Raw genomic sequence first — 23,247 nt, 5'->3', positions numbered from 1 at the left:
AGGCAGGCCCCAGTCAGTCAGAGTCCACAATCGCACATCCAGCTCAAGAATTGTGAGCACTGGGACCCCACAGGGGTGTGTGCTGAGTCCGCTCCTCTACACGCTCTTCACCTACGATTGCGTGGCCTCCCAGAACAACAGCAGCATCATTAAATTTGCGGATGACACTACAGTCATCGGCCTGATCACTGGAGGTGTTGAAACATCATACAGAAGAGAGGTGGTGGACCTCATAGCTTGGTGTCGTGACAACAATCTCCTTCTCAATACAGATAAGACTAAAGAGATGATCATCGACCCAAGAACAAGGGAAAAGGAGCCGCATAAACCTCTGTTTATTGATGAGACTGAGGTGGAGAGGGTGAAAACCTTCAAGTTCCTTGGCACACACATCAGCGAGGACCTCACCTGGTCTCACAACACCCAACAAATTCTGAAGAAGTCCCAAAGGAGACTGTACTTCCTGAGAAGACTGAGGAAATTTGGCATGTCCACCACAATCCTGAGTTGCTTCTACAGATGCACTATGGAAAGTGTCCTTACCGCCTCCATCACTGTTTGGTACGGTAACTGTACAACACGTGATAGGAAGGCACTCCAGCGGGTGATCAAGACCTCACAGAACATTGTTGGGGCAGCCCTCCCCTCACTGCAAGACATTTATAAAACTAGAGTCCTACGAAGAACACACAACCTCATCAAGGACAGCACACATCCACAACACTCATTATTTACACTCCTACCGTCAGGCAGACGCTACAGGAGTTTGAAGTCCAGGACCACAAGGCTGGCAAACAGCTTTTACCCACAGGCCATCAGGCTTCTCAACGAAGCACTCACACACGCCACACGCAACACACGCACACACTCATAGCACTTTATTTATTTATTTATTTATTTGTATTAATGTCTCTTCTGTTGTTGTTGCTTAATTTATTGGTATTTATGTTTCTTATGTTCTTATTCTTTCTTGTGTTTTCTTTCTTTTCTTGGGAGAATGAACACAACAAGAATTTCATTGCATAGTATAACTGCCTGTTTTACTGTGCATATGACAATAAAACTCTTGAATCTTGAATCTCTTGAATATCATTGACACTAACCTTATTTCTGATTTTGAATCAGTGTCACCTTCTTTGTCTGAATATTGTCCAAAAAAACGGAGAAATACTCCAGGAAGTAATGTGCTACAAGCCACCAATCACAGCCTTTACGGTCCATCGTGTTAGTGTTTTGTTTTATGAAACTATTGGTAACATATTCTAATGACCTGACTTGAAATTTCACCACGGCCTTGCAAAAACGTTGAAATTGCGTTGATGGAAACTGAGCACCATTGTTCCTCCACGAGGTTTGTTTGTGCAGGTGTGCCTCATGTGAGAACAGGAAGATGCAATAAACAAGCTGCTCCGTCATGAGCGTATGATGCACACGGTGCATATTTTCACTGAAACGCGCCATGAGTCAAAGTCACCACCCCGTCTGCTTGCTGCCGCATGACACCACTGTGGTCATCTAAAACCTTCAATGAACACGTCTGCTTGGTATGGGTCATCTTTTACACGCACGATATGAATACATGAGCTAGCTCGAAGATTGAACTGACTTGGAGTCAATTTTACGAATTGGTGGCACAGCTGCGATCCAGCTGTCAGAGTTTCTTCTACACGGAAAACACATCTCATCCACCATAAGTGGGTAATAATTGATAAATAGGTGATAATACAGGTCAAATGTACAACATACATGCACCAGCGGTTTTAACATGTTTATGTCTTTATACTTCACCTTTTATCTGTGGACTAAATATTCATAAGAGAGGATCCCCACTCAGGCTGATCATCAGCGGCATCTACACTCCCGCCTACAACATTGCCAAATATCGAGCCACCATTCTCACTCCCCTGATCGGCACAACCCCACACCATATCCACAACTCCACAGCCTTCGCTAACTAAGTCCGGAACCTGAGACTTGCTGTAAATGAAACTATGGCGTCATTCGACATCACATCGCTGCCCACATGCATCCCCACCGCAGTGGCCCCCAATGCGGTCAGGGAATGACACCTTAGCCTTGGCACCACTTACTTCTAATTTAACCAATGATTCTACAAGCAAAAACATGGCTGTGATGTAGGCTCGCCAGTCTCCCCCAATGTGGCCAACGAAAGGAAAACATTGGACACTAGGGATGTCCCGATCCGATCCTTTTGAAAATCGGATAATATCGGCTTCCGCCACGAGATCGGGCCGATCCAGTTGCCGTCTGACGTTGGTAACTCTTGGCCACACTCAAACACGGTAGTTGCGGTACTGAGCCTCAAAGCCGGTTGCCGCTCAACCCCTGCCACCCGCAACAAGAAGAAAGAAAACGCAACACCAGCATGCAGACATGTCTGCGGTCAGGGGCGACCTACCATGAAGCGTCCAAAATGTTTCCGCCTGAGGGCACTGGGCACAGAAAAATCGACGGGTGTGGGCAACCACTTTGATATTCTTCACATTTGAATTCACTAAACACGCTAAAATCAATACAATCATTATTATTTCAGCAACTAAATAGCCTTTTGAGGTCTTTAACATACTCAGAAACACATTTTGTATTCTTGCAAACATTTATCTACATATTTAAGGGGTACCGGTTGCATCCACCAGCCAAAACCAGCTAAGCAGCACCCCCGCAGGAGTCCGATTGACAGGAAATGTAATGCACATACATTCGTCATGGACTCAAACAGGAAAACACAAAGGCAGGTGCCATTTTTGTGAGATTTGGGTTCTTTCCAGTTTTTCTTTAAGGATTTATATTTATAAAGGAGTAATACTTTTTGGAGGTAAAGTTACTATAACAAATGACTTGGAGTTACACCGCCATGTGTTTATGGATATTGTGCAGTTACCATAGCAACACAGGCAACCCTGGGGATCCCGTGGTTTAAAAAAGTTAAAAGGTGGGACTTTAATGAGTCAAAGTACAAGGCTATCTCCTCGATTCATGAGGTGGTCATCATCTCTGGCTTTCATGTTTTACAACAATCAGGAAACATTATGCAAGCTGCAGAAAGAATCAATGCCCTGGCCGATGTCCTGTTTTGATAAGGGTCCTGTTAGGAGCAGCCTGTTGGCCATTGTTGCACCTTTGGTCCTTGAAACAGGGCGTGGACACGTCTTATAATAATAATCATCATCATAATAATAATAGCAGCAGGCTAATTTGGGCTGCTGCACAATGAGGCTGCTGTAGACTGCCTTGAAAGTGGGGTATTTTGGGGCATGCTCAGGCAAGCTCGCACTCAGGTCGACGCCAAGGCTATTGTTCAACCACCAACAATAGCATGAAGCTATCAATGTCTAAAAGGGAAATTAAAAGTTGAACTTTAACCCCTGTCGTAGCAACGCTAGCTAACACTGACAGCCTGACAGGCTACTAGCCTGTGAGTTTGGCTAAACTTGGCAGTTTGGTGTAGGTCACGGCATATTTTCATTCATCAGTTGAACATTTAAGTACATTAGACTAACAATTATTGATGATTCTGACGTGGGGTTAGCAAAGAGTGCTAAAGTGACGTTGCGCCCACAGTGAGCCTGTTTGGAGAAGAGTTAGCTAGCTAGGGGTTTGTGTGGCTGTCTAAAGTGTAAAGAGTGTTTCATTACTACCATACTGAGCTATAATTGTACAGCAGACACAGTAAGAGACACTTTTTTCGTGGAGAAATGACTCGCTTGGTGTTGAAAGCATCCGACTTAACCAAGCTAGCAGAGGTTAGGCTTCATTTCAGAGCGCAGCTGCTTACGTTCTATCCATCACTAAGCTACGACAAAGCAAAACAATTAAAATATAAATGACGGAAAACAATCAAACGCACCTCATCTTGTCTCCCGTCCTCTTGGAGACATTGCTTTGCTGTGACAAGTGCTGTAGGAAGTGTGGAGAGCGAGCAGCAGCAGCGGCTTTGAGCGGCGGAAAGGAAATCCAATGGCGATAAGGAAAACATTGCAACACCCACCGACATTCTCCAATCATTACAGACCATCACTCACTTCCTGTTTGGCCCTGAAGGCCTCCTCCACCAATCATTTCCATACTGACGTCCTCCACACCTTCAGACCAATGGAAATTATTCACTCGGGTCCAGCATTCTTGTTTTGTTTTTTTTAGACACCATATTAGGCAACACACACAAACAGCAAGCAACATATTTGTACAGTGAGTACTTTATTTGTAAGAGACTGCATGGTAAACAAAGACAAACTAGTTCTTGTAGCCACGGCTGGCTCTGCGACCACGAGCTCTCTCAAACTTCCTGCCCTTGGAACGAACGTAGGGCCTGCGAGAGACAAAAACACACATTAGCATCATTCACTGTTGGGTCATGATGGGGACAACACACTGATCATTAAAGTACAGTCCCTTTTCATCCACCCCGCTTTCTGTGTGGTTCCTTTAGCCACATTATGGGAGATATTTTGTATATTGTCTCGGTTATCGTACGGCCAAAATTAGAACTTCCCACCACTTTGATAAAAATTGGTTATGAAAATATCTCTTCAAAGCATTACAAATAATGCAACCAAAGTATTGCTGAATGTACTTTTTTTTTGATTACACAGCATGACCAACAATATTGTTTGGCTTTTGGAACAAACCTCTGTCAGTCAGGTCACTAATCCAATAAAACATAAAATTGGAAGAAATGACCGTGTAAAAATACTTTTAGGGTAGGACTAATCATTTGACATGGCTATAGATCAATTTGTTTTGCGATTTAGAAAATGAGTGTTTTTTTTTTTTTTTGCAATAGTGCAATAGTAATTTATTGACGGCCCCTAGTATAAACAACCAGCAATTACAACAGCACGTCCTGTGCAAGCTCCCCGCACCATGACACAGCAGTCAGGGTAAGGTGAGGGGGAACTACCGCTGTAGCTACGGAGACGAATACCCAATGTCCAACGTGAAACTAACTTCACCACGGTACACCACATTACCGCACCTACCATGTTGGAGTGTGGCACAGAGTTACAAACGTTATACGGCAACCGGATCGGCCCGATCTCGTGGCAGAAGCCGATATTATCCGATCTTCAAAATACAGCGGATCGGCAGCCTATCCTGATCCTGAAGATCGGATCAGGACATGCCTAGTTATTTTTTCAATTTCTATGTATCAATTTAATTTCTCCAATTTAGCATTGTTTCCTGTATGTAAAACTATTTACCTACCATAAAATGTGTTTTGTTAATATGTTTGGATTTACATTATTTCTTATGGGAAAATTTGCTTTTGGTTTTTGTACACTACCATTTTCGTATGACTTTTTGGAGGAGTTTACTCAGAAACACCTAGGTGCCACTGTACTTTTGAACATGCTAACTAGTGTTCATGTGCTAGAAAAGTTGGTAAAATGTCTAATATGACTTGATTGATGGAAAGATGTAGTCAGCTAAGACGACAGCTAACTCATTTCATAATCCAACAATAGCGTGCACATACTTGGTGTGGCTGTGAGGGGTTCCAGGAGCTTTTCCAAAGTGCCTGTACACCTCTCTGCCCTTGCGAGGACCTGAAAAATAAAAGTGCAAATCAGTCTGAGCTGGAACAGTTTGATGGAAATTGTCTTTGATGATCTACATAACTGCACCGTGTGGTTTTGTAATCAAAACTCACATTCTAAAAACACAAGTCCAACCTAATTTGTTGCAACAGCCCAACACTGTGACATAAGATACTGCACACTAACTGAACAGGTAAGTGCTTTATCAGTCAAGTCTATGGAAAAGAACATTGATATCTGGTTATTGCACAAGAGCGTCTCATATCTAACCAACACAAATGAGAGCGCAAACACGACTTCCTCAGTTGTCAGAGAAATGTGTCCATCATGCAAGAAATTTCAAAGTGACTCATTCAATATACTACAGTACAAAGAGGTCAAGTGTTGTTTCTCTATATCCACGATGGTGCAGGCTGACCAATCAAGAGTACACATTTAGGCATGGCAAATGTATGCTACAGGCAGAACCTACATATTAAAAAGGCAAAGTGCACTTGTGTGCGTGTGTGGGGAGAAACATCTCTTTTCTGTGCTAAAAAGAGAGAGCCTGTTAACGAACGTAGCAGCAGTGGCGGCAGCTCCAATATGTAGCGTTGCCTTTCTCTCGTCGTGTGGTGAAGCTAGTCGCTAGCCGGTGTGGTGGTAATGTATTTCTTGGGCGTAACAATGTCAGTAACTTTTTTGACGCATTTTCAGAAGGTGTTATAGGCAGAAATGGGGAGTCCCACTACGTGCATTCTTAGCTGTCTCTATCTGTTTTTATATCTTTAGAACGCTCAAAAAAAGAGAAAGACCTGTTCATGTCCCACATAAGGATTGTGGGTGATGGGCAAAACTCCCCTCGAAAAAATATACTTTCCCTCTAAGATACTGACAAGATTGCATTGTACTTACCAGAAAGAATCACTGTGCCACGCCCTTTAGGTGAAGCCAAAGCCAGCTGGTCAAAGGTCATCACCTGGCCCCCGGCCTTCAAGATCCGGCGGCGGATGCCATCGGTGAACCTCAGGGCGCAGATCTGCGAGACAACACGTCACATCGTGGTCACAATGCGGTCCTCAGATGGTTTACTCCAGGTCAAAGTAATACGAGTGGTGAGCATTAGAGGTGGATACACGCAGATATGCTTGAAACTCATTGGCCACTTGTATGAAATGACTTTATCGAGGATGTAGTAGGACATCTTCACACCAATATGCATGCAAAGCATGCTGCGGTAAATAGTGACAGCTCGTATAACCAATAAATACAGAAACACACTTTAAACATCTAACATTTTCCATTCCCAATTGTCTTGAGACTGCACAAAAGAGCATCATTTTGGCTGCATGTGTAATATTGTGTAGAGGAGGACACTTACCTTGAGCTTGGGGACATCCTGGATCCTGACATCATCAGTGACTGTTCCCACAACAACAGCGATTCTGTTCTCGCGGCCAGGCAGCCTCATCTTACGGATCTGGAGAGGGAGGAAAAGCCAACGGTGGGACAATCAACACTTGAATCTCAGCAGGATTAATGCAGTGCAGTGATTCCCAACCACTGTACAGCGGCACATTAGTCTTGAGAGATCATCAGATGTGCTGCGGGAAAATATCCAATTTCATTTATAGGTTAGAAAATAATTTGCCCATAAATGTAGGACCCTGTGATTTCCGCGTTAACGGTATTGGCCAATAAAAACAGAATCTACTGTTAAACAGGAAATCTCGCAGAATGTGCATGAAATGCTGTCAGAAGGAACGCTTGTGTGGGAAAATATTTCCTCAGATGAAACAATGTTACGTCACATCAACTACATCGTATGAATAGTTTGTGATCATACAAACTTTGTTCCTGAGGAAGAAAATAACACTAACATGACCTTTTTGTTGCCTTTCTTCCACAATCAGGCTCGATATTAAAATATCAATATTTCTTTTAAGCACAATATCAAAAACAAGCACATCGTTCATACAGATAGACGGGATTTGTGCTGTATCTCCTGATGATACTAAAGGCAGATCCACCACCACACAAGCTCTGTGACAGTGTTAGCCGCCTGGATTTTTTTTTTTGTCTCCGCTCGACTTCTGCATGTGTTTCGCCATTTTTCTCTCTCAACCCGCAATTCGTCTTCTTCATAGACAATCTGTCGTTGCCGGTTGGAGGAATAGAGATCTGTTGCCCCCCACCGGGTCAAAAATACATTGACTACAAGTCAGAAATTCACACACAAGATGAATAAGACTTTTGATCTGTAGCTCCCGCGAAAAAAAGCAAAGACATCAATAGACGTCTCTGGCAGTGAAAGAGTTAACATGTTTTTGGCAATTTCCAAGGATTTTGTGCAACGGGAGTCAATATTTTGTATAAGAACTTTTGTCTATGTCGGTGAGTACCTTTATCCAAGTCTTGCATGAGAAACCTGCCTATGACGTATGACGATGGGACAGGACACACAAGCCAAAAAAAAAAAAAAAAAAATCGTAATGACCTGCAGTGTGAACATAGCCTTTGATCCACCCCCCCCTTCGCTACGGCGAGCAACCGAAAGAGCCCCGCAGAGATACGGAGGAGAGGCTGCATAGCGCGAGTGAAACCACATTTACCATCGGTCATCATGGGGAACGTCACATCTCCCCAACAAGATGGAAGCGCTAACCCGCCTGCAGAGGGACTACCGTGAGTGCAGCCTGTTTAAAGACTGAAGATTACATTTTATTTTTTCTGTATTTATTTTGAAATGAAAAGGAGCTATTTTATTTCAGCTGCTATTTTTCTTTAAAATTTTGTTTTTACATTTTAATAAAACAACTTCACATGCATACTTGCCTTTCAGTTTAACTCACTTTGTGGAAAAAATATCGGGATATATGTGTATCGTATATTATATTCAACCTAAATAAATGCGGATATGAGTTTTGGTCCATATCGCTCAGTCCTACTCGGTCGGTCTAATGATGGTAACAATCTTGTTTGGAGAGTCATAAACAGGTTTTCTATGCGGTAACTACAAAATATTCAATTGATTATCGGAATCCTACTTTGCGGAAATTCACTGGGTTGGTTTTGGAACCACTTAGCCACATTTTCTTGTGTCGGTGCAGCTCCAATGCGTCTTTAAAATTTAACATTCAAACTCAATCAGTGCATCAAATTTCAAGCATTGCCATAAGTAAGTGATTATGTGCTTATGTGACTAAACGACGTGCCCGTTTGAGACTAATTTTGCTTGGTGTGCGAACTGCAGCGTGTAGGGAGCAGAGACTGACCAGGCGGGAAATGGAGATGGGAGGCCGGTTGCTCCTACTCATGAACAGCCTCTTCAGGACAACCCTGTTGAAGGATGCATTGGAACGGCGGGCCAGGAACCTGTAGAGCTGGAGGGGATCACAACATCACAACTGCTACTGCTAAAGACAGCCATGGCGTAAGTATTCTGACAACACTTACCTTGACCAGGAGCCTCAGATAGATATCCTGGCTCTTTGGCTCTTTCCTGTGCACCTTGCGGTCCTTGTTATGTCTGATGTCAACTCCCTATCAAATTCATCAAACACAAAGCATTATTGCCCAATTTAAACCAGATGGTCTTGCGTATCGCGCTTCCCTATACAACAAATACAAACGTGACGATTGTCTTATCGTTTAATCAAATAACTACAAATACACGTCGAGAAGTTTCATCAGTCAGGTTTACACGTTGACCTGCATTAGCTAGCTGCTACCTAGCCTGACACCGCCAATAGCGTACAAATGGGACTAGCACATAAACGAACATAAAACAAAATATTTTTTACGAAATGTGCTCTGTTGTTTCACATTGTGAGCTTGGAAACGTGTTTGCGTGCAACGTCATACGAGTGAGGTGCCTGCCTAGCTAGCAGTAATGTCGGCACTCCGACACTATGCTAATATGATTCAGAGCGTGAAATATCACGAAATAGTGGTCATTTTACAATGTACAGAGTGCAACAACCGGTGTGCGTTTAGTTTTAAAATATATGCTGCTATATTTGACAGGATGACCGCGGATAAGGTAACTGGCGTATTTTTAAAGTTCAACTTGCTCTACCTACCATCTTGGACTCGGAGCGAAAAGGAAAAAGGAAGGGGGCAGGTCTCGCGATAAACAGTGAACTGAAATCTCGCCTCTCTGATTGGTTCGCAGCACACGTGACTTCCTGAAATCCGCACAGAAAACAAGTGTGGAATTGAGAATGGCGCCTACAATGTTTGGGAGGAACAATGGCATCGTTTACCTGCTAATGGCCAATATGTTTTTAAAAATCGTACTGTATATAACATTTCAAATTAATGTAGGTGGATTTTTGTCATTGTGAATTATTGTTCTAATGTGTATATTGTGGCGCATGTTGGACATAATTAACCCATCGGAACTTTATGTGAGTTGCAGTTTCACCTGGGTCCTTATGGTTGAGGGACCCTTGTTTTTCCAGTTGAGAGACATGTGCATTTTGCTCTGTCAGGTTGTAAGCTCGAGAGGAGCAGGGAAATAAATGTCCCCAGTTGCTGTTCCAATAACTCCGCCTGCGACTCCTTCTTCCTGGCACCACAATATACTACATTTAACAATAAAACCATCAGAGGGTGCTGTTGGCAATAGTACGTGCATATTAATAAACAAAAACATTGGCAGGATAAAAATACTTTTATTAAATTGTGTTCATGTCTAATTTCTGGTAAATATTTGACAAAGGCAACAAAGACAGAAGTGGCGTATGTAGAAATACATGTATTGGGTTAAGAACATCACATCTGCGGGATTCATCTGTGCTCTGTCACATGCGTATTTCATCACACACTATTAGTAAATTGTAATGGTCTTGAAATTAAATTAGATGTTATATAGACATTATTTGCAGTAGTAAAAAAGTATTTGCATTGCTGGCATGTCATTTCCTGCAGTATAAAACCTGCCCAGTTTACTTCTTCAGTTTGTGGTCCTGCTGCTGTCGAAGGTGACACAGAAAGATGGTGAAAGCCAGAGCGCCGGCTCCGAGGAAGACCGTCCGAGCCACGGGAGGGACCACGGAAAAGTTCACAGCCTAGGGACAATCACGGGAATTTGCCTTTCAGCAGCCGGGAAGTGAGCACTAAATGAAGAGGTCTCACCTGCGTTGTTGACCAGAACACGACACCAGTCTGCAGAGACAAACAATAACGTGCAATTAACACCACACCATCACTTTATCATCCAATTACAACGTTTGACACGAGTCTACCTTGTAAGACGTCCAGAATTTTTGCCGCCAGTCTTCAAGGAGATCGTCTTTGCTTTCTAGCAAACTTAAACCTACAAGGATAATCAACACATCACGTAGCGTTTTCTTAACTTCCAATTTCTTCAATCTTACTATTTTATTAAATGATGGATGGATGGATGGATGGATGGATAATTGTATGCAAATTTTATTTTGTGTGGGTGTGTGCAATTTTGCAACATAGATATTTTTCCCCCCTCACTTGTAGCTAGGGAATATTCAGAGGGCACAAACATAACTGCCCCATAGGCCAATGAAGAAACGACACCCCAACGTTCAGAAGAGTAGTGTTCCCTCGCAGTGTTCACGCAGCCTCGCTATTACACTTTTTTTGTGTGTGTGTCATGAAGATGCTAACCGTTGCACAAAAAGTTGGAATTCTGGTCATGCTGAAGGGAGGTAGAAGTTACGCTGCTGTAGGGCGCCAGTCCGGAATAAATAAATCTTGGGTTCGTAGCATAAAGAAGGAGGAAAAAAACATTAGGACAACGGCAGCAATACATTTGAACAAGGATGCAAAAAGGGCTGTAACTGTCCGCAATACCGCTGGGGCAGAAGCAAACATGAGCAAGTTTAAAGCCATCATGGAGGACAGGGGATATAAGCCATTTTCATTTTGTAAAAGTAGCTCTCACAAGCAAAAACCTTCTATCTACCTTCGTCTATCTATTTTGTCATGTCTGAAAAAGTGTATGAAGTGTGTGCTGAGGGGTAGCACAGCCTTACAACACAGATAAGAAACCAAAAAACATCCTGTAAACGAAAAAATACATCCTGAACAAAAAAACATAACTAAAAAACGAAAAAAAAATCAACTTCTACAACACGGACTTCACTTGGCATTGGTCTTTTTTGGAACCTAGCCCCCGCGTTAAACGAGGGAACACTGTACTCCAAAAAAATGTGCTGTATAGGGATTTGGAGGGACATTTAAATATGGTGTATGCATTCATCTCACTCTTTTGGCTCTGTATTAAATATAAAACACAAGTTTGCCCTATAGTGCCTCTATAATTCATGCAATTGATTTCATTTAATGGATGTATATTTTGAACATATTTATGATATATGTATTTATTTTAGATGATTTATTACTTATTTTATTCATGAAATCATATACAGTACAGTCGTCCTGTAGCACTTTCCACTTCGAATTTCATGGCTTCACTCTATCACGGCTTTCAAACATATGTTTATTAATTCATACATCATTGCTGTGGCAAGGTTCAATACGACACGACAAGCACATTTTACACCTTTTTTGCATTTTCAAGCATAAAAATGGCAAAATGAAGTATTTAGTGTTTGCCCCTTCCTGATTTCTTATTTTTTGCATGTTTGTCAGACTTCAATGTTTCAGATCATCAAACAAATGTAAATATTAGTCAATGACAACACAACTCAACACAAAATGCACTTTTTAAATGAAACTTTTTATTATTAAGGGAGAATTACTCCAAAGCTACATGTCCCTGTGTGAAAAAGTGATTTCCCCCCAAAGCTAATAAGTGGTTGGCCCCCCTTAGCAGCAACAACTGCAATCAAGCGTTTGTGATAACTTGCAATGAGTCTCTTCCAGCGCTGGGGAGGAATTTTGCACAATTGTTGTCATTCAGCCACATTGGAGGCTTTTCCTTTTTAAGGTCATGCCACAGCATCTCAATAGGATTCAGGTCAGGACTTGGACTAGGCCACTCCAAAGTCTTCATCCATTCAGAGGTGGACTTGCTGGTGTGTTTTGGATCATTGTCCTGCTGCAGAACCCAAGTTGCTTTCAGCTTGAGGTCACCAACAGATGGCCGGACATTCTCCTTCAGCACAATTCATGCTTCCATTCATCACAGCAAGTCTTCCAGGTCCTGAAGACCATCACACTACCACCACCATATTTTACTGTTGCTATGATGTTCTTTTTCTGAAATGTGGTGTTACTTTTATGCCAGATGTAATGGGACACACACCTTCCAAAAAGTTCAACTTTTGTCTCGTCAGACCACAGAGTATTTTCCCAAAGGTCTTGGGGATCATCAAGATGTTTTCTGGCAAAACTGAGACGAGCCTTAATGTTGTTTTTGTTCAGCAGTGGTTTTGGTCTTGGAACTCTGCCATGCTGGCCGTTTTTGCCCAGTGTCTTTCTTATGGTGGAGTCATGAACACTGACCTTAACTGAGGCAAGTGAGGCCTGCAGTTCTTTGGATGTTGTTGTGGGGTCTTTTGTGACCTCTCGGATGAGTCGTCGCTGCGCTCTTGGGGTCATTTTGGTTGGCCGGCCACTCCTGGGAAGGTTCACCACTGTTCCATGTTTTGGCTATTTGTGGATAATGGCTCTCACTGTGGTTGGCTGGAGTCCCAAAGCTTTAGAAATGGCTTTATAACCTTTTCCACACTGATAGATCTCAATTCATCTCAGTTATGTTTTAACCGGGGGGGGGAGGATCACTTTTTCACACAGGGCCATGTAGGTTCAGATTTTTTTTTTATCCCTTAAAAATAAAAGTTTTCATTTAAAAAGTGCATTTTGTGTTGAGTTGTGTTGTCATTGACTAATATTTCCATTTGTTTGATGATCTGAAACATTGAAGTGTGACAAACATGCAAACATACTGTATAAGAAATCAGGAAGGGGCAAACACTTTTTCACACCACTGTAGATGTCTTATTTTCTCTTATTATGTTTACTATATTGGGTAATAGGAGTGTAAAGGTGACTATAGGGGTGTTATTTCATGTCTAGAGGGCTCTAAAATGTTAAAAAGCATATTTAGAAGGCTGTGAACAGGTTTTCTATGCTCTATGAAAATATTGTATTTATAAATAAGGAATCCTATTTCATGGAACTTCACTTATCACTGTCGGGTCTGGTGGCAATTCACCGCCATAAACGAGGGATTACTCGAACGTATTCGGTAGGAGCCAGAAAATAGAGGATGAAATGTTTTCTTGGCTTGGTTTCAGAAGGCACTCACCAATGTAAAAGGCGCTGATGGTAAGCGGACCCGCCACCAGCTGGTCCACCACCACCTTCCCCATCACTGCCTTGACCCCGCCCCCAGGCAGCATCCTCTCCAGCCAGCGCAGCCATTGGTAGTTGAAGTTGGCATGGAAACAGAAGCCTACGGTGGCCACACGAGCCGTCTGATGCCAGCTGATGCCGGGCAAGACGTGCGACTCGGGCTCGACCGCCCTCCTCCGGCTCAGCACGCTCTGCTGGAAGATGTCGGCGGAGGCAAAGAGCGCCGTGTAGCCCGCCACATTGCTGATGTACGGGTGGGCCCTGAACGCCGCCCACACTCTGTTCATGGCAGCAAAGCTAGAGTGAAGAAAAAACAAGTGGGTTTTATGGGATTTCCTATTCAGCAACCACGAATTGCGTGGAGATGGAAGGAATCCTTACCTCCCAATGCCTAACGTGACAACTCTTTAAGAGACACCGACTCGTCTTTCTGGTTGGCTCTGTTCAGCCAGGAGGAGCTGAAATCAATCTTTCAGGCTCTTCTCACTGGGTCAAAGTTCACCCTCTTTCTGTTAAAGACACACAGTGATAAGATGTTTTATCAGCATCTGACACTGAGGCAAATACCGTGCAACGCAATGTTGTTGTGCCTCAAAAGCAGATCTTGTGTGTTTTTTTTACTGTCACATTATAAGGTAAAAGAAAGAAGCAGAATGCTGAACCACAGTGTCTGATATCATTATCCTGGATCTTCTTATTTCATAAGGCATTATCTCCAGTATTATCCGTTGTACGTTTAGCGGGTTACACCTGTTACACCTGCTGTTACACCATATATATTAGTCATACATGTATTTATCTACATATTTAGATTCCTTGACCATAAAAACATACCATGGAAGGGTTTGAATGACTTAAAACATGCCAACGAGCTAACATTAGCATGCTGACACCTAGCACCATAAAAACATACCATGGAAGGGTTTGAATGACTTAAAACATGCCAACGAGCTAACATTAGCATGCTGACACCTAGCATATAAGTGCCTACCTTTGAAAATGTTAAAAATGCTCTTATGTTAGCATGCTGACATGCTAACGTTAGCATGCTAAGACCTAGCAGGATAGCACTAAGTGTCTCCTTAAGTTCATGAAAATAAAAAAAATGCTAGTATGCTCATGTTAACATGCCAGCAATGCGAACATGTTAATATGCTGACACTTAGCATAATTGTGCAACAAGTGTTTGTTATACGTGCCTATCTCTGAAAATGCTAAAAATGTTAATTATGTTAGCATGCTAACGTTATCATGCTAACACTTAGCATGATAGCGCTTAAGTGTCTGCTGAAGTTCATATTCATGAAAATTGCAAAGAATTTTACTATGCTCATGTCAACATTCTAGGAATGTTAACATGCTAACGTTAGCATGATAGTGCTAAATGTTCATATAAGTGTCCACCCACGAAAACGGCTAAAAATGCTACTATGCTAATAATATCATGCTAGCAATGTTAACATGCTAAAGGTAGCATGCTAACACCTAACATGATAGTGGTAAGTGTTTATATATGTGTCTCCCCATGATAATAGCAAAAAATGCGAGCAATGCTAATATGCTAACGTTAGCATGCTAACACCTAGCATTATAGCGCAATGTATGAAAATTGATCACTTCCGCGCTGCACTTGCCGGAGGTCATAATAGGGGTGTCACAAGATCTCGCGAGATTAAAACGTGACAAGATTTCTCGTTCAGGAAAAACATGTCTCATGGTCACTGGGGCAGGGAGGAGCATAAAAGGAACTTGCCAGCCTCCATATACAGCATTGCCATGTGCGTGCGTGTCTGCTTTCATCGCCTCCCGCCTCCAAACACCTTGGCGCGTTTCTTCCACGGAACAACGTCATGAACGGAGTGAGCCCTTTCGTCGGTCATAAGGTGTCTTTGTCTTGGTGGGTGGAGGCGGGGCTGCTGGCATACACACAGAGTGTAACGTAGAGTAGATTGCAATATATTGGCATATATTTTTAATGTTTTTTCCTTGCGCTTTATTCCGTATCAGTGAATAAGCCATCTACAAAGTCTCCCAGCATCCTTATCCTTTTTTTTTGGCCAATAAAAAAACGAGTACGCGTTGACACATGGGGAGTAGATAAGCCCCCCCTCTCCTGCTCCTTTTCAGACGTGTTGACTTGTGTCGAAAAGTGCAAACATGTCAGGCACTCGTTATCAAAATACGCCAAAGCGTTGCTGCTGCCGTGAAACGGTAACCACACTTACCACAAGTGACGCATGGAGACAAGGAGCTCAAGATGTCTGCACAGGTCTCACATGTGCGTTACTAGAAATAGACCCCAGGCCAGGTGAGGGGCCCTCCGAGCGGCAGCTGTCCCCCGATTTTAATTGCATCATTAGCTATCATCCACATACACTCCATATACATGCACACAGATACACCATCCTCTTTTATTTTATTTTATTTATTTATTTATTTTTTTTAATTGCATCATAGACACTATCACACCTTATCACATACACGGGTGGGGCGGGCTGGATTGGGGTGCCTCGTGCACCTCGGCGTCTGCCCGCCAGGGTCGGTGGTGTGGCCGGGGGCCTGGCCGTCGCGGTGGCTCGCCCGGGGCGGCCTGGCCTGTGGGGTGCCCTTGTCTGGTTCGCCTGCCCTTCCCTGGGGTGGCCCTCTGGGGCCTGTTGATGCCGGGGCTTGCGCCGGGGGGGCGGCTTGCGGTGCCCCCCCTGGACTGACACGTGCCGCGGGCGCCTCTGCGCTCTTGGGGCGGGTTCGGCGGTCTCCGGGGGGCGGTGCTGGTGCTTCGGGTGGCCCGTGTGCTGTCGCGGCGGCCGGTGGTTGCTGCGCTGTGGCGGCTGCTGGGGCGCCGGGCCAGCTGGTGGGTTGGGGCTTGGTCATGCTTGCGGGTACTGTGGGCCTGGGTGGCGGGGTGGGGGTGGGGGGGCGGGTGCCCTGGGGCCGGGCTCGCTGGGGGGGGTCGTGCTCTGCCGGGCGCTTGGGCGTCTGTCGCCGTTGCGCTTTGTGCGCTGCCGGGCCGCTGTCTGTGTCCTCGCCTCCCCCGGTCTGTCTGTGGGCTTGTCGGGGGTGGGGCTCCGGTGCGCGGGTGGTGCGCTGTCGGCTCTGGTGGCATGTGGCTGGTCTGGCTTCTGGTGGTTTGTGGGGGCCGTCGGCTGGTCGGCTGCTGGTCTCGCCTTCTCGGCTCTGGTGCTTGGCCTCCCTGCGGCTTGGGGTGTGGTGCTCCCGCTCTCTCTTCGGGGTTTGCTGGCCCGCGGGTCTCGGTTGGCGCTGTGTGGTGGTTCGCCTGGCTGCTCGCCCGTTTTCCCGCCTGCCTGCTCGGTTTCCCGCTCTCCTCCTCGCTGACTCCCCTGTCTGCCTCGCTGGCGGCGTCCTACCGCTGGGGGGGTGTGGCCGGGTGTCTTCCTGCTCCCCGGCGGTCTGCGCTCTCCGCCCCTGGGTTCTGAATCGTATGTCTGGGACCCCGGGGTCCCCGGCTCCGCTGCTCCTTGGGTTACCAACGGGGGATAGGGTGGGGCTTCCGGGTGTCGGGCAGTCGACCACTGTGTGTGTGTGTGTGTGTGCGCGCTTGAGTAAGTAAGAGTGTGTATGAGCGTGCGCATAGGGGTGTGTTTGTGCGTAGGAGTGTTTATGTGCGTGTGTGTGGGTGCGTAGGAGTGTGTATGTGCGTGCGTGTGTGTATTTTTATTTATTTATTTATTTTAGTTATTTATTTTGGGGGGGGGCATACAGGGGTTTGCTCCGTGGGGTCAGGTGCTGGGCGATACATCTCTGCCGCCCGTGCCTCCGCCGGGTGGGTGGAGGGTGTGCCTCCTGCATCCCTTGGCGGGGCGGCCCTGTGTCGGGGGTCGGGCGGGGGTTGGCTCCGCTCCCTGGGGGTGGGGGTGGGGGGGAATTGGCGCTTCCGGCGCGGGCGGGCTTCTTTCCGGCTGTGGAGGCGTCTCTGGGCCTGCCGGTTTGTGGCCCCCGGTACCCGTCTGCCTTTGTGGGGTGTGATCTCTCGCTGGTCTCAGGGGTTGGCAGTCCTCCGGCCCGCTGGCGCCCTGTCCTTGGCTGGGATTACCTCTCTTCGGCCCCTTACTGGTCTTCCCGGGGGGGGGGGGGGCTCTCTGGGCTGGCTCTTGGGGCACTGATCTTTGTGCTGCCTGCCCCTATGGGCCTGGTGGCCTTCTGGCGGCCGGGGCCCGGCCTTGCTATTTGGGGCGGGGCTCTCTGGGAGGTGGAAGGCGGCCCCTTTCCTTTCATGCACTCTCAGTGACAATCACACGCCCACACATTCCTGCACCTTTATATATATATGAAGTCTTCCTCACATACAGAGATACCTGTACATATGCACACTCACAGTACATACGTACTTCCCCACATTACTCACTGAGTTAACCAGGGTGTTATTATGTTGTTGGTTTTATTACAGCGACGGTGATTTCAGCAGTATGACTATATATATATATGTGTGTATGTGCGGTATATATGTGTATATATATATATATATATATATATATATATATATGTATATATATATGTATGTATGTGTATGTATGTATATATGTGTGTATATGTATATTTTTTTTTTTACAATGATGTGCATTACAGTAACTTTGATTCTATTCACTATCATGGATAATCATTTCATTACTACAGTTATGTGTGACTGTTGCAATGCGGTATTATGGTGATCACTATCATAATTCATCATTTCATGACTGCTATTGTGTGCGACTGTTTCAATGCAGTATTGTCATTGTGATCACTGTCATAGTTCATCATTTCATGACTGCTATTATGTCTGATTGTCATTGACAGCTTTGTCATTGTGGTTGTTGATATTGATTTGTCCTTTATCCTTGTTTGTCTTTATAGTTGTCACGGACATTTATTTGCTGATGTCGTTCTGTATGTTTCTGTTGTTCTGTCACAATTGTTGTTGTTGCTGCTGTTGTCCTTGTCTCTTGTCTTTTTTTGTTTTTGTCCCCTCTCGCCCCCCCCCCGTTTCCTTTTCTCTTCTTCTCTGTCCCCTCCTAAAAAAAAAAAAAAAAAAAAAAAAAAAAAAAAAGAAATAGACCCCCACCGCCCCCCGCCCCGCAGTAAACTGATACCGTGGTCCCTCGCTACGTCGCGGTTCCAACATCTTTCTTGGCTTTCCAATACAAACAGAAGACAGAAGAAGCATTGTGGTTGTGAATGTAGTTCTGTGGTCTACATTGGCCACTAGGTGTGCTAAATGGTTCTGTGAGGCGGCACTAGACCGTCACTCACGTTTACTGTGACACTGCTAACATTGCACGTAGCACTGTGCACATTTTGTGCACTGCGGCATGGCTCGTCTCCCAGCCTGGTTTGCAGTCATCCCTCATTTATGGCGGTGAATGGGTTCCAGATTCGGCCGTGACAAGCGAATTTGTGCAAAGCAGGATTCAGTAACAAAAAAATGAAACGTTTCCATTGTTAAGAGCAGAGAAAACCTGTTTCTGACTTTCTAAATACGGGTTTAGACGTATTTAGACGTCAAATAACACCCCTATAGTCACTTTTACACTGCGAGATCACTGCAGGGACATAACAGGCGGCCGCCGCTAGCATAGCAAGCTAGTGAGCTAACGAGTTAGCCTCTCCAGTTTACTTATTCTAAACTTGAAAAAGTGTTTCAAACGGACTGGGGAAGAATGACAAAGAAGCCAAAGTCGTACCACTTCCACACCGAGTGAGAGGAGAACCTGTTTAGCAGCAAATCCCTGCAGCCGGTGCTGCCATGGGCATGTTGAGAAGCACGCTTGGAAGGCGTTTTGTCGGCGTGGTGTAAAGGCCAATTAAAGCCACTAGCAACCACGCTGACTCTTCCCTCCGAGAATGCACTAATGAGGCTGCGGAGTTGAAAAGCCCACCGACGAAGGCCTCGTTAACCGCCTCAAACGCTTGCGTTTGCGGCCCTTTGTGCGTCACACAAAGACGACGCGTGCCCGCACCTTCGCCGACGCGTTAAAAGACTGGGTCGGGTAATTGGCCCCTCCCACGGTCACTTTGGCGAGTGGGATTCCACGCAGGTTGCTAGGAGGGGAAGAAAGGGAACAGGAAGTGGTGTCACTTGACTTGAGCTGATAAAACGCAGCAACATCACATGACAGGAGACACAGCAGCAGCAGCAGCAGCAGGAAAGGTAGGAACCAAGTCTTATTTGTCTTTCCCCGGACATGTACGAAGTTGTAGAGATCTTAAGAATGAATGGATGAACATATGGTGGATCTTAAGGGGCTTCTAAGTAGAGCTTCAAAATGGGGGGGCGAAAATAGGCTGTTCATCCGCTGATCAAACGTTTCAGAACACAGCCTTTAAACGGCAAAATCTTGGCAGAAATATGGACTGAATGTCCGTGTCCATCAAGACGCGGGACCGTCCTCGGCCCAAATGGAGGTTGTTCCTGGTGCTGAGTGCAGTCCAGTAACCGTCGGACGCCGTCTGCCAGAGAAGGCTTTTAGAAGGAAAAGGGTCTTCAAAGGCCTCGTCTTCTTCAACGCCACAAAATTGCCCGTTCGTGTTGTGCAGGGGCGTCAAACGGCAGTGGAGATGTCGCAAGGGGGCATCCCTCGTGACTGAAGGCCCTCGTCTGCGTGGCGATGACTGGCCGCTGCACTTCACCAAGGACGTCTTCCAGAGGAGTAAGCTCACCCTTTTAGTCTTGAATGGCATGAAATACACCCGCAATGTTGCCCAAAAAACCCAAAAAGCATATTTTTACATTTGACACGCCTGTTCAAACAGAACTAAACTGTGGTTTATCACACCTGAGTTCAACTTCTCTAGCCACCCCCAGGGGTGGCCTGATGACTGCCACACCTGTTCTTAATCAAGAAATCACTTAAATAGGACCTGCCTGACAAAGCGAAGACAGAAATGCAGGAAGAAATGAGAAAGAACGTGATTGCGATCCATCAGTGTGGAAAAGGTTACAAAGCCATTTGTAAAGCTTTGGGACTCCAGCCAACCACAGTGAGAGCCGTTATCCACAAATGGCGAAAACACGGAAGAGTGGTGAACATAAAATCAAAGACAGGAAATGAGGAACACAACCAACCATCGTTATTCTTCATGCAAGCCTCCCAATGTCTCGCCTTCTTCTACTTTTCCTTTGCCAGCCATGAGGCCGTCCATCCCCGTGACGACGGAGCCCGGTCGGCAGCGAGGGGTCCCCTGGGGTCGTGACCTCTACACCTTTGTGACGTCAGCGGCGGGTCACATGATGAGGACCCTCCAGAAGCCTCGCAAGAACCGACCGTCCAAGCGGCGAGTCAACCACCGCCGCTTCCTGCACAACATGATACAGAGGTGTGTGTGTGTGTGTCCTATTCAAGCTTACTCAACTGCAGAGAGCGCCGGGCCTTGTCAAAAGACACCTAGCTGATGTGTGCGGGATTGTTTTTGTTAAAAATGTAACGAAAACATATTTTTGGGAGAAAACTTTCTGTGCCAACAGGAAGTTTGCAGACATAGAAGCGGCCAATCACCGACTGGCGTCGTCTCTTTACATCAAGGAGGCGGACACCACCTTGTCGTCATCACCCGCCTCACCTGAGAGGTCGCGTGACGCCCCGGGAGGGCCCCACGGACACTCGGCCCCCGTGGACGGCAACTCAAAGTGTGCAAGCGATGCGCAGGAAGTCCAAAGCAGCGGCGTCTCTGCGGGGACAATCACAGCTGCCGCCGACGCCGAGGACGCCACCAACCCGTCTCCCTCCTTCCCACCGGTGTCCTGCTGTGATCTGCTCCCAGACTGCACGCACCAGCCCCACGCCAACATGGATGACATCACCGCGAGCGAATGGGAGGACTTGATGGAGCTCTTCAGGGACGTGGACGCCCGCTTGGACCCCGCGGGTCTCTGTGGGGGAAGCGAGGAGGGGGACGCGCGAGGTTGGCACGGAAACGACAGACACGGCATAAACCGGACAATTGACGGCACACAATTTGTCCCGCTTCCTTCCGACGTGGCGGAGGACGCTGCGGCGGACGGGGGACGCGCGCTGGCCAGCTGCCAACACAACCACCGCTTCATGTCTGTCGGGGGCGTGGCCGAGTCCTTTCTGGCCCCGCCTCTCCACGGTGAGCTGCGTCATGTTGCGACGCCGCCCCCCGAGGACCACCTGATGTTCAACGACATCATGGAGGACAGGAAGTCACGTGACTTTCTCGAATGATGATGCATATTTAACATAATAAATGCTTTTTTCATGCTTTCTTATCAGCAAACACACAGGAGATTACAAATGATCATTGTTTTTGCGGATTGCTTTGTGGGGGGAAGACGCTGCCAGGCGTTGCTATGAATGATAGCAACATAGAATGAAGAAGGATTCATAGTCACATGTTGACAAGAGAAAACAGGAGGATCAAATCCAGCAATTACTCTGAAGGCCATCAATGTAAATACAGCACAGTCCTCCATTAGCAAACATGCTAACATGCAAAATCTATCAGATTTGAAAGATTTGTGTGCACAAAAAAAACAAACATGTACGTTTGTTTTAATAGAAGATGTCGTTTGTACGCTGGAGTATCAGGTCCACATTGAAAACAAAAGAAGTGAGATTTCAAGAATAAAGCTGTACATTTATGACAATTAAGTGGGACATTAAGAGAAAAAAAGTTGTAATATTATGAGAATAAAATCAGAAACTGAAGAGAAAAAAAGTCTTAAATCTTTGAGAAGAAAGTTGTAAATTTAAGAGAAAAAAGTCATAAAATTACGAGAAAAAAGTGTAAAATTACAAGAATTTATTACTACAATAAAGTCGTAAATGTTTGAGAATAAGATACGAATTGACAAGAAAAAAGTCGTAATGTTACGAGAATGAAGCTGTACATTTATGGGAATTAAGTGGGGCGTTTCAGAGAAAAAAGTCGTAAAATTCAAAGAAAAAAGGTTGATTAAAAGTAAATTTTACCAGAAAAAAGTCATATTACGAGAATAAAGTTTAAATCTATGAAAATTAAGCGAAAATTAAAGAGGAAAAAGTCGTAAAATTACGAGAAAAAAAGTTGTAGTAATATTTCGAGAATAAAGTCAGAAATTTAAGAGAAAAAAAGTTGTCAATTTTTGAAAATAGTTGTAAATTTAAGAGAAAAAAGTCGTAAAATTACAAGAAAAAAAGTCCTATTACAAGAATAAAGTGGTACATTTTTGAGGACAAGATGTAAATTTACAAGAAAAAAGTCGTAATGTTACGAGAATAAAGCTGTACATTTACGGGAATAAAGTCATAAATGTATGAGATTTAAGTGGGAAATTGAAAAAAAAATCGTAAAATTCAGAGAAAATTTTTTTGTAATATTTTCACAATAGTGGGAAATTTAAGAGAAAAAAGTCATAAAATTACAAGAAAAAAAGTTGTAATATTAACAAGAATAAAGTTGTACATTTATGAGA

At 45.0% G+C, this 23,247-nt stretch overlaps 4 protein-coding genes across 5 annotated transcripts in view; 1 reads left to right on the top strand and 3 right to left on the bottom strand.

Annotated features, from left to right (window-relative positions):
- sphk2 (sphingosine kinase 2) overlaps nucleotides 1-4,074 on the bottom strand; it is a 43,944-nt gene extending 39,870 nt beyond the window's left edge. The window contains exon 1 of one of the 2 annotated variants that reach the window (XM_054781021.1): nucleotides 3,869-4,074. Coding sequence is in view for 1 of the 2 variants with exons in the window: in XM_054781020.1 (XP_054636995.1) it covers nucleotides 3,869-3,873 (5 nt within the window). In the remaining variant the exon portion in view is untranslated. The remainder of the gene's footprint in view (nucleotides 1-3,868) is intronic. The other variant, XM_054781020.1, reaches the window with a different exon arrangement.
- A 125-nt stretch (nucleotides 4,075-4,199) lies between these two features.
- Nucleotides 4,200-9,662, bottom strand: rpl18 (ribosomal protein L18). The gene is made up of 7 exons (XM_054781022.1): nucleotides 9,620-9,662; nucleotides 8,994-9,080; nucleotides 8,813-8,920; nucleotides 6,919-7,017; nucleotides 6,453-6,576; nucleotides 5,498-5,567; nucleotides 4,200-4,330 (listed from the first exon to the last, which is right to left on the bottom strand). The coding sequence occupies exons 1-7, from the start codon at nucleotides 9,620-9,622 to the stop codon at nucleotides 4,255-4,257; spliced, it is 567 nt and encodes a 188-aa protein (XP_054636997.1). The 5' UTR covers nucleotides 9,623-9,662; the 3' UTR covers nucleotides 4,200-4,254.
- A 606-nt stretch (nucleotides 9,663-10,268) lies between these two features.
- On the bottom strand, nucleotides 10,269-21,644 carry si:ch211-120k19.1 (uncharacterized protein LOC563199 homolog). Its single transcript, XM_054783219.1, has 6 exons — nucleotides 20,899-21,644; nucleotides 14,220-14,347; nucleotides 13,792-14,135; nucleotides 10,787-10,857; nucleotides 10,677-10,706; nucleotides 10,269-10,609 (listed from the first exon to the last, which is right to left on the bottom strand). The coding sequence occupies exons 3-6, from the start codon at nucleotides 14,123-14,125 to the stop codon at nucleotides 10,487-10,489; spliced, it is 558 nt and encodes a 185-aa protein (XP_054639194.1). The 5' UTR covers nucleotides 14,126-14,135; nucleotides 14,220-14,347; nucleotides 20,899-21,644; the 3' UTR covers nucleotides 10,269-10,486.
- Nucleotides 19,417-23,150, top strand: LOC129185769 (uncharacterized). Its single transcript, XM_054783218.1, has 2 exons — nucleotides 19,417-21,149; nucleotides 21,298-23,150. Exons 1-2 carry the CDS (start codon nucleotides 20,881-20,883, stop codon nucleotides 22,016-22,018), a joined length of 990 nt encoding a protein of 329 aa, XP_054639193.1. The 5' UTR covers nucleotides 19,417-20,880; the 3' UTR covers nucleotides 22,019-23,150.
- Nucleotides 23,151-23,247: the final 97 nt, after the last annotated feature.

The sequence above is a fragment of the Dunckerocampus dactyliophorus genome, chromosome 7 (genome assembly GCF_027744805.1).
Source record: "Dunckerocampus dactyliophorus isolate RoL2022-P2 chromosome 7, RoL_Ddac_1.1, whole genome shotgun sequence".
Taxonomy (NCBI): Eukaryota; Metazoa; Chordata; class Actinopteri; order Syngnathiformes; family Syngnathidae; genus Dunckerocampus; species Dunckerocampus dactyliophorus.
This window is presented reverse-complemented; position numbering and strand designations above follow the sequence as displayed.